This window comes from Vombatus ursinus, unplaced genomic scaffold, assembly GCF_900497805.2.
Source record: "Vombatus ursinus unplaced genomic scaffold, bare-nosed wombat genome assembly UNPS02014797.1, whole genome shotgun sequence".
Lineage (NCBI taxonomy): Eukaryota > Metazoa > Chordata > Mammalia > Diprotodontia > Vombatidae > Vombatus > Vombatus ursinus.
In genome coordinates, this window is record NW_020954575.1 from 9801442 (window position 1) to 9813055 (window position 11614).

Sequence of the window (11614 nt, forward strand, 5' to 3'; positions counted from 1 at the left end):
TAAAAAATTATCGTGAAAAATTTTATCTCCAGCCTGGGTTTCTCATTGGTACTTTTGTGATGTCAGGACAAGATATGAAAGGCTATCACCACATTGGGTCAAACCTCAGTGGAAGAACCTCTGCAGTGAACTCATAGGAGGATCATTTAAGAGGGCTGTAGTCTGCATTGCTGGGGGAAAAATCCACACTGATGGAATCACAGATCAATTTGAGTGTTGAGTATTGGAGCATGTGTCAGTCAAAAATAAAAATTAAAAGTCCACAGCCAAGCCATAAGTTAACATAACAGCATTTTAGTGATTCCCCCGGAGAACTGTGATATCATTGGTTTAGAAAATTCCAAGGAAGAACTCCCTACACCACTGTAGGCCAACGCCATTTCTGCAACTTAATCTTAGGAAAAGACATTTGTGGCACTAGGAACACAAGTAACTTGCCTGGGCTCACACAACCAATGCATGTCAAAGACAGGCCCCCAAATTCAGTCCTTAATCTCGAGGCAAGCTCTATATGCAACACACTGCATACATTAATCATTGAACAATCGTGGAAAGACCCACATTAGCATCTCTAGGAAAAACATGTTTTTTAATTTCAATGGTTTTGTGATCTCATTGATGTGTCCTTCCCAAGTCCTTCCAAGGAGACAGATTACAACCCATCTAGCCTTGTCCAACCTGTGTGACACTTGACTGTATCTTCCTTTAAGTCATCTCTTGATCCATCAATCAACCAATAAGTATTTATGAAAACAGCTACTTTGTGCCTGATACTGTCCTAGCCATTGGAGATACAGGTACAAAGAATGAAAACTTCCAACTTGCAATGATTTCCTATTTGAACGAGGAAGACAATAAGTACATATAAAGTACATATATAAAGTACGTATAAACATATATATCTATAATGTACACATACAGATCTACAAACATGCAAAGCAGTAAAATACAAGTAGTTTGGGAGGGCATTAGCAGTTATGAGGGCGAACAGAAAAGATTAGAAAAGATTTCATGTAGAAGATGGTGCTTGAGGCTGTATTCTAAGGAAAACAGGTACTCTATGGACTGAAGTAGAAGAAATGAGGGAACGCATGGAAGTCAGACAGTGCAAAGGTATGGAAACAAGAGATAGTGTCACGAGTGAGAAACACAGAAAGCAAGTTTGGCTGCATCGTGGGAGAGGGAGTACGGTCCAACACAAAGTGCCGAGTGCCTTCCTTTACAAATAGCATTACAGAATTTTAGAGTTGGAGGGGACCTCCAACTAGTCAACATCTAGTCCAACTTATTCCCAAAAGGAAACCACATAAAAACATGAGCATTACGTGGTTACTAACGCACCTGAGAATGGTCTATTGTTTATTTCTTACTCTTGCCATGTAACCAAGTCATCTTTTTTTTCCCTCTTGGTAATCGATTTTTTTTTTGTGCAATTCATGCCTACCGTTCAGACTCTAACACAGCTGGATAAGCAACCTATAGAGGTAGTCCAACAGTATAAAAAATTATAAAAGACATTATGCATAAACAATGAGCTAGGCCCCAAGTTGAACAAGAAGAGAGGAATAGACTAGATTGCCTTTGGGAAACCTTTTTTTTTTTTTTTTGGTCTGGTATAGGATAAGCATCTAATAAATGCTTTTGGATTGATTGATTGTTTTTAATGAACCCACACTTCTTAAAACAAAAGCCTCATTTTTTTAAATATCATGTTCTTTCAGTGATACGAAATGGCTGTGAAGAATGGAATACCAAATCCTATGAAGAATTTAACTAGCTGTGTTACCCTGGGCAAGTCACTTAAACCCGACTGCCTCACCAAAAAGCTAAAAAAAACAAAAACGAAAAGGAATTTAAGTTGAGAGTTGCCCAAAGAACAATGGAGAGGAGCATGGTGGTATGAACAGACCACCAGTATATTACTAACCACAGTGAAAAATAAAGATAAAAATACCTTATTTTGTTTCCAAACTGATTTAATGTGAATCCAAATTCTTCAGTAGCTATATATATACATATATATATGTGTGTATATACATACAAACACACACATACACACATATATATGTTTATGTATAAACATTACAAAGAAGGTGCTACCTGGCTTCTTCTTACTCATATGTGGGCAAGTATTTTCTGTGATAAGTATGTTCAAATTCTTTTAAACCAACATGGAGGTGAACAATTCTACATTAAGAAAATATCTGGTCTACCATATTTTTTTATTTTTTTGCTTTGAAGAACAGCTTTGGAAAATAATTATGTAATAATCTGAAACCAAACAGGAAAGCAATGAATTTTCAGTGAATGAAAAATAACCAAGGATTTTAGACATACTTCTCCATAATTGTGGGTGGTCAAGAACTCCATTACTGGGGATGGTCAAACAGAGTCTGAAGGCCAACCTGACAGGAATGCTGAAGAAGGGATTTTTGTACTCTATTGGTTACTGACTTAGACAACTTCTAACTATATATCCTTTGCATGATTCTATATTCTATGCATAGTCTGGTTTTAAGCAAGAAGAGGAACATAAATATCTTTTTGTTTCTTCCAGACCAGGTAAGCCTATTCTTTATTTCTCCACTGTGCAATTGGAATCACTGAATAACATATACACAATCAAGTGGATAATGGAGGCAATTATCCAGATAATTTAAGTTTCATAAAAATCCTTTGAAACAACTCAATAAGCATGGCTAAAGCAATGGGAAGAGGAGGGAGGCTGAATCAGAACTTGAATAATTGTCTCAATTATTCATGCTGCATGTAGACAAAGATGCTAGAAAGACAGTCAAGTAGAAACATCCCTGGATTTAGAATCAGAAGACCTGCATTTAAATTTCAGCTTCTCCATGTGAGTGACCCTGAGCAAATCACTTAATATCTCAGCCTCAGTTTCCTCTTTTGTAAATAAAGATAATAATACTTACAACTTTCTACTTTGAACAACTTCAACTTAAAGCAACATTTATCAAGTGCATACTGTGCAGAACAATGCGCTTGGCACTAAAGGAAATGTAAGGATTAAGACACAGTCCCTTGATGGTGGCGGTACAGAACAATGCGCTTGGCACTAAAGGAAATGTAAGGATTAAGACACAGTCCCTTGATGGTGGCAGTACAGAACAATGCACTTGGCACTAAAGGAAATGCAAGGATTAACTAAGACACAGTCCCTTGATGGTGGTGGTGGTGGTAGCAGAAGTCTTGTATGTGGAGACATAATATTGGGCTTAGGTGATTGGAGCTTTAGCTCAGGTTACCAGCACAGAGGGTGAGGGAGGTGCTTCCTTTATATGCTGACCACTTTCAGGGGACCTCATGGTTTTCCTGTTGGCTCATGCCACTGTTCAGTACAGATGCCTGGCTTATACCACCAAGATTTTGCTATGGCATCCTTCTGGTACTGGCCTTTCCTCCCAAACTCTTAGAGGGGTAAGGGTTAAATGCTTTGGGAAATGGGCCAGCCCCTTCCCCGGTACACTTCCAACTGTGGTTGGACCACGTGCAGCAACGTTGCTAGCCCACATACCTCACTCAAACCAAATTTGCCCAAGGGGTTTGGATTCCTAGTTCAAGTACTGAGATACCCAAGTAATTTCAATACAAAAATATACATGATAAGTATGTAAGAACCTACAAAGTGTTATGTGTGTTCTAAGAAGGAAAGATCATTATGAACCACAGGATTCAGGAAAAGCTTCACAGGAGAGGTGGTAGCACTAAAGAAGAACATTAAAAGAGGACTAGGATGTCAACAGACAAAGATGAGGATGGTGGTGTGGAGTGGGAGGCTATTCTGTACGATGTGAATGAAAGCACAGGACAAGCACCATGGAGAGTGAATAGCTCAGTTAGGCTGAAGCATCAGATTGTGAAAGTCCTTGAATGCCAAGATACAGAGTCTGAACACAGGGTTGATGAAGAGATAATGAATGTCAAGCAATTTGTAACCATAAAATGCTATATCAACACCAACAGGGATAATAACATGTTTAAAATGGGATTAAAAAATAAATTTATATAGATAACAAACCAACCTCTATTGTCAAAGTTGAGCTAAACTGCTATAATGGCACTTCATTCAGACTTTTGTCAACTCACATCCTCTTGACTAGTAGTCTCCAAAGTGGAGGTCATGGTCTTATCCTATGGAGGAATTGCCTGCCCCAAGAGGTATGCGATCAAACATCTGAAGGTAGGAAGCCAAGTTGCATTCTATTCTTTCTTTGATAGACATTTGTGGAGCTTGCCTCCAACACAACCACAACAACAGGCCCCTATAAGTACCTTCCCCCTAATTTCCTTTTCTGTGAGAGCTCATAAGTACTTTACTTCTGAGCTGAGTGTGAGTCTCCAGCTGACAACTGCTATTTGCTGGCAATGTCCAGTGAATAAGACAACCCTCCTCTCCTTCCTTGCCTTTTTGTTTTGGTTAGGACGGAGTGATTCACACAGGATGCGCAATTATCTTTCTCTACAAACCTGTTCATCTTTCAGACTTGCCTCTAACATCCTTCTAGGCACCTGGGTTTCTTTAACTTCTCGCTCATCTCTGACTCCTTGTCTCTCCTCACCCCACATCCACATATTTAATCCTTAGCCAAATCCTGATGGTTCGCATCTCCCACATCTGTCCCCTTTTCTACTCACAGCTTCCACTCCAATTCAGGCCCTTACTACTTCTCACCTTAACTACTGCACTTATCTCCTAAGTGGTCTCCCTGTCTCAATTCTCTATCTCCTGAAACCCATTCTGCACACAGCTGTTGAAGTCATGACTGATTTATCTGGAATCAGCAGTTTTGATTGGTTTTGTTCATAAGTCTTCAGCATTGTATAACCAGAGTGATCAATGTGGCCTCTTGACTCCAAGGAATTACTTGGGTATCTCAGTATTTGAACTAGGAATCCAAATGCCTTGGGCAAATTTGGTTTGAGTGACGTATGTGGGCTAGCAACATTGCTGCACATGGTCCAACCACAGTTGGAGGTGTACTGGGAAAGGGGCTGACCCATTTCCCAAAGAATTTAACCCTTACCCCTCTAAGAGCTTGGGAGGAAAGGCCCCACTGGGTCATTCTCAAAGGTTTTACTGCTTGTTAGACCCTGCAAAAACTTGTGCTCTACTGACATATTCTTTGAGAAGCCAGGGTCGCCTTCATGCTACAATGAAGCAGGAAAGATCTTTAAAGGAGGACTGACAACAATAGCAGCATTTAATTAATTATTCAAGTAGAATCTGATACTAATAAAATAACACATGAAACAACCTGCTCCCAGGTTCCTCATGACAAAATTATTACCTAATCACCTACCAAAACATCTTTGAAAGAATAACCCCTGCCGAAGGGTTGTTAACCTGGGGTCTTTGAACTTCAAAAATGTTCTTATGTTTTGACAATGATATTTCAATCTAATTGGTATCCTTTATAATCCTACATATTTTATTTTATGTATTCAGAAATATTCTGAGAAGGGGTCCATAGATTTCATCAGACTGCCCAAGGGGCCCATGATGCAACAAAGGTCACTTCTCATGAAATCGTGATAAGCAGGCTGGAAGTCTTGGAATCAGGGATACTGGAGTTCAGATGCCACCTCAGGCATATAACTTTTCAGGGTCTGAGTATCCTTATCTATAATAAGAGGTGGTTGGACTCAATGTCCTGCAAGGTCCCATTTAGCTCTAAATCTGTTATCCTACAACCATCCAATCTCTCTGTTTGATGAATGATGTGATGGTGATAATAGCAGCTTCCTTCCACTTTTGGACAGCCTCTAATCAATGTGAAGTTTTTTTACTCTCATCAAAAGCTGGACATTGCCTCTCTGAACCTACATTCATTGGCCTTCTTTATATAGGTATCTTATGTTGGAAAAACCCACCTGACAAAATTAAATAGTCATTTGAATGAGGAGGCTATTTCTTAAATTGATTTATCACCTGAAACATCAAACAAGTCAAAATGAGTAAAAAATAAATGCAAATAACTCACAGTCTACATCCAGAAGGGCACGGACAGATTTAGCAAGCTCCCTAGATTCCTGGACCAGGTTTGCTGTGACATTGCGTCCATTCCTTCCAAGTTGTGGGAACAGCGTTTGAGAACCTAACACCGATCTTCGGTCACTAAAGGGCATGGAGACGGGGAAAGGAGGGAAAGAAAATAAAACAATTATTTGTCTAAATCATGGGAACTAATATTCCTTTTATTAAAAAGGACAGCAATTAGGATGTCCTAAAAAACAGGACTTTTGGTTGGTGAGAATCTATTCCTGGTATCATATTGAAAGATTCTAAGAATGCTGGAGCACCATCATTTGTCTCTTTTTAAGTAGATCTCTGATTTCATTGGCGTAGGAAACTCCCAGTGAAAAAAAGCATCACGTTAACAATGCAGATAATAATAGTGATGATGATATCAACTACCATATGCCAGGCACTGTGCTAAGTATTTTACAATTATTATCTCATTTTAACCTTACAACAACCCTGGGAGGTAGGTGCTATTATCATTCCCATTCTGCAGTTGAGAAAACTGAGGCACATAGAGGTTAAGTAACTTGCCCAGGGTCACACTGCCAGCATGTGTCAGAGGCAAGGCCAGAATCCAAATTCGTGTCTCTGAGGCAGGCTTTCTATCCTCTTTGTCCTGCTGTCTTTTGTTTTAGTTTAAACGATGCATTATTAATCATAAAATGCCATTTGTTAATGTAGTTCTTTAAGGTTCAGAAGGGTGTTCTGCTTTCAGTTATATAAAATATTTCTGTTAAAATAAATTTATGAAAAATATTTAGGATACTTTTACTAATAATAATGGTAATAGGTGGGAAGTGAGAGAAGGACGATGTAATGAATGCAGCCTGATTCACTTGAGTGTACAGTTTCACTGGGGGGAAAAATTATGCTATGATTTAGAAAAAGACACTCGATTTTAATTGATGACAAAACAGTGACTGTTTATGTGTACCCCATCTTCATATGCATGAAGTTGTTGCTAAAGCAGATAGTATTTAAGTCATTCATTTTTATCTTATTTTTTTTAACCCAACTAGAAAGTTCATTGGAAACTACAGGATAGGATACTCCCAGGAAGGAAACTCCCTCCATCAATGCAGATGGGCTAATGCTGTACAATTTCACAGTTTCCTAGTACAGCGAGAGGTGCGCAGAATTTCAAAGGCAGAAAGAGACACAGAGGCATAACATGAACCCCTGTCTTCCTGGCTCTAAGCATGGAAGTCTATCCAATATACCACACTGCTTCTTAAGTCATTCATTTTGTAAGTTTGGTCTTTTTTAGAGGCAATCAGGGTTAAGTGACTTGCCCAGGGTCGCACAGAGTCTGAGTTCAGATTTGAACTCAGGTCCTCTAGATTCCAGGTCAGATTATCTACTGCACTACCTCGCTGCCCCTCCTTTTTTTAGTTTAATGAAATTTTAAATTATACTAACATTATTTCCTACTGGAGCGATCTCAAGCAAAACACTTAACCTTCTCTTGCCTCAGTTTCCTTACTTATAAAATGTGAAAGTTGGATTACCTGGCCTCTAGTGCTAGATTTATGAACATGAAATGTTCTTGTGCCTTTATTTTATTTCTAAAAATTCAAATCTTACTTTGTATAGGTATTGCATAGACATACAGTGGCCTGAAGTCTAACGAATTATGTATACGTCATTCATAAAATAGTCTCTGAAAGGGTCCAAATTGTCGGCCAAATTTGAAACACTTTAAAACATTTACTTTTCTTTTTAAAAATTAACTTCTGTGTGACTGGAATGCAACCTGAAACACTTAAGAAAGGACAAAGTCTTAGTGGAGAAAAAAAGTTAAGCAGAATACTTAGAAAGGGATACAATGTTGAATGGCGGATAAAGCGGTGATTGTTTATGGGTGTGTTATCTAGATATGCACTGAGCAGTTATCAGAGCTGACAGGAGGATGAAGTGGAACAAATATGGAACAAGTTATCAGATGTTCAGGGGATCTGGAGTCCCACTCCTGCCACTAGTAACTGCTTGACCACGGGTAAGTCGCAAATGCTCAATGTCTCGTTTGTCTCAAATGTAAAAATACAGATTCTACTTGTACCACGTATTTTACAGCAGAATTCATAATTCAAGTCCTGTTTTTCCCCCAAATGATACTGAATCAAACAGAATGATGAGTGCTTTGTAACTGTAATGCATCACATAAGAGCAAATTGCAATAATTAACAGTGAGGCTCAAAGAATTAAGTGCCAGCAGTTTGCTAATTCAAGTACCGGAGGAGGTCTTCATCTTTGTTTCCCTTATGGAATTTCTAAGGCTGTCTACACTAGACAGAATGCTAGACTTGGAGTCAGGAGGACCTGAGTTCAAATCTAGTCTTGGACACTTACTAACTGTGGCTCTGGGTAAGTCAAACAGCATCTCTCGGCCTTGGTTTTCTTACACACAAAATGAGGGAGCTAGACATGATGGCCTTTAATGTCCCTTCTAGCTCTAAATCTATGATGATCTATGAGTCTATGACTCGAGGAAAACAATGAATATTCAAACTATTTCACATAGGCTTGAGGGAGGGCAAGAACAGAATCTGACTGAAACAACTCCAATATATAAAGATTATTTTTGGTCCAGACTTGTAGTTTCTTCTGCATTTGGAATTCCCAATATATAGGCTCCATTCACTGCTACAGATAAGTCATTTACGTTAAAATTATCTTTGAAAGTTGAATGAGAAATTGAAAGGTTAACTGATTTTCCCATAGTGACACAGCTAATACATATCAGAGGCAGGATTTGAAAATGGGTTTTCCTGGATCCTAAGCAGGCCTCTAACGACTGGTTTGAGTGAGTCAGAGAAATGGGGCTTCATTTGCTGGTGAGATAGGACTCTCCAAGGGCAATGAGCTATAATCCCTCCCTAAATCTAGGAGTCACATTAGAGCTTGCATGAATGGCCCTGGAAGTTTGCCAGATTCATTCATCCCAAAGGACAGGGCATTATGTTAGAACACAGACAAAAGTTGACAATTGCAGGTATTTTTTGACATTCAATGTGAAAGTGGGATGGGGACACATACTGAGCACCTTGAATCAGAATGAGTCATCCTCATTCACTGAATGGCTACTGTTGGATAACAAAGGGCATCAGGGATTATTTTGTGCATTTTAGCAAAAGGGGCCCAGCTGGAAAGAGATGATGTCCCTGTGAAGAGTGACAAATGCTATAAACCCATGTCACATCACCTGGAAAATGCATGAAGAGGCATCCCTTCTCTGCACAAGGGAAAAGATAAAGAGATCTGACAGGTGTATCAAAGTGACCTTACACAAGGGATGCAGAATAAACAAATATTATTGGTGTTCTCATTGCTCTTATCAGGGAATTTAAAGTGGGTCACTTTTGTATCAAGTCTGAAACACACTGTAGACAAGGGATGGCCAAGGAGGACCACCAAGAAGATTTTTCTTCTTATATCTACCAGCTGATGGGAATGAAAAAAAGAACATATAATTTTTAAAAATCTAGCTGATTATAAAAACTGATTCACTAAATTCAAATTGGTTAATGGGAGCAAGCTTTTGATTAGTACTTTTTATTTACTTAAACAACTTATGGGCAGCTAGGTGGCACAGTAGATAGAGCACTGGCTCTGGAGTCAGGAAGACCTGAGTTCAAACCCAGCCTCAGACACCTGACACTTACTAGCTGTGTAACCCAGGCCAAGTCACTTAACCCTGATTGCTTCACAAAAAAAGCAAACCAAAACAAAACAAACAACAATAAAAAAACAACAACAACCATAACAACAATTTAAAGGGAGCTAATGTGGTAGGGTAGGACAACAGGGTGGTACGGTAGATAGAGCCCTGAAGTCAGGAGGAACTGAGTTCAAATCCAGCCGCAGACACTTACTAGCTGGGTGACTCTGGGCAAGTCATTTGACCTTGCTTGAGTTTCCTCATCTGTAAAATTAGCTGGAGAAGGAAATGGCAAACCGCTCCAGTATCTTGCCAAGAAAAACCCAAAATGGGGTCACAGGGAGTTGGACACAACTAAAACAACTCAACAACAACAAGAAGTGTAGCATGGTGGATAGAGGGAGATGGTCTAGGAATCAGGAAGAACTGGTTTGAACTCCCATTCCCACTTCGGACAGATACTGAAATAGTTGGTTGCAGGATAGTGGTTCCCAGTGGGATTTGTTCTGTGAATCCCTTTCAACAACAAAAATGTGTAGTGAACCCCCAGAGTAATTTAATATATTACTCATAGTAATCTAATGCTTAAGGTGCCATTAAAGGTTTTTTAGCATGAATTCCTAGGACTATTAATACAAAGGGCGTAGTCTACAAACCACTAAATGAAAACCATTGGTATGCAAGATAGAACACTGGACTTGGAATCTGGAAGATAAGAGTTCAAATCCTGCCTCAGACACTTACTAGCTGTATGACCCTGGGCAAAGTACTTGAGCATTCATGGCCTCAGTTTACTCATCTGTAAAAGGGGGGGATAATAATAGCACACATCTCATAGGACTATTGTGAGGATCAATGAGATAATATGCATAAAATGCTTCGTGAGCCTTAAAGAGCTACATGTGTCTTCTTGTTATTGTTGTTATCACTGTTGTTATACTGGCTATGTGACCACGGGTAAGTTACTTAATTTCTAAGTGCCCTAGCCTACTTCCTAAGATAGATTGTACATGAAATGCTGATCTACCTAAGTGGAGAGATTTTCCAAACCAAATATTTCCCACATAATGAAATAACAGATCCAGTCCTACCTGTAAAAACACAGGGAACTGGTTTTGGAATGAGAGAAGAAGGTATTCAAAAATAGTCACTAAACATATATTAAGCACCAACTATGTGCCAGGCACTGTGATAAAGATACAAAAAAAGGTAAAATCAACCATGTAGTCAATAAGCATTTATTAAGCACCGACTAGGTGCCAGGCACTGTGCTAAGTGCTGCGGTTACAAAGAAAGGTAAACAACAGTCCTTGCTCTGAAGGAGCTCCAGTCTAATGGGGGAGACAATATGTAATTTCATATTATCTAAATTTAATATTACCTTAAATTTGACAAGGCAGAAGAATGATCAGAAAGCACTTCTTGGATTGTCTACAAAACAACGAAGGACACATGTGAGTTTGATGCCTTGTTTTAAAATGTTTTCAATTCAAGCAACATTAATTGCCTACAGTGGGTATATGAGAATCTACAGAAAAAACCAGACCCATCCCTACACTGAAAGAGTTTCCCTTCTCCTGGAGATGAAATATGAACCTGAACATGGAACTCTAAGGTCATTTGGGGAGGAAGAGAGCACTGCCACCTGGGGGCGGGGGGAGAAGCCTTGGGAATCAGGTAAAGCTTTAAAAAGAAGGGAACATCTGAGCCACATCTTGAAGGAAGATAAAGACTCATCTTCATCTTGACTTATTAGCCAATCTGAGCTAGAGACTATGGGTTAAAGACAAGTTTCTGCTTTGTGGGAGAAAAAAAACAATTCTACCTGTATGTACTTCTCAGAAATGCTAACCGATACAGAAGCATCTCTCTCTCTCTCTCTCTCTCTCTCTCTCTCTCTCTCTCTCTCTCTC

At 39.2% G+C, this 11614-nt stretch overlaps 1 protein-coding gene across 1 annotated transcript in view; it reads right to left on the minus strand.

Annotated features, from left to right (window-relative positions):
- The window catches only part of STXBP4 (syntaxin binding protein 4), a 190790-nt gene that overhangs the window by 82894 nt on the left and 96282 nt on the right, over positions 1-11614 (minus strand). The window contains exons 13-14 of the mRNA XM_027870465.1: positions 11083-11132; positions 6003-6136 (exon numbers count right to left, since the gene is read on the minus strand). Coding sequence (XP_027726266.1) covers positions 6003-6136; positions 11083-11132 — 184 coding nt within the window. The remainder of the gene's footprint in view (positions 1-6002; positions 6137-11082; positions 11133-11614) is intronic.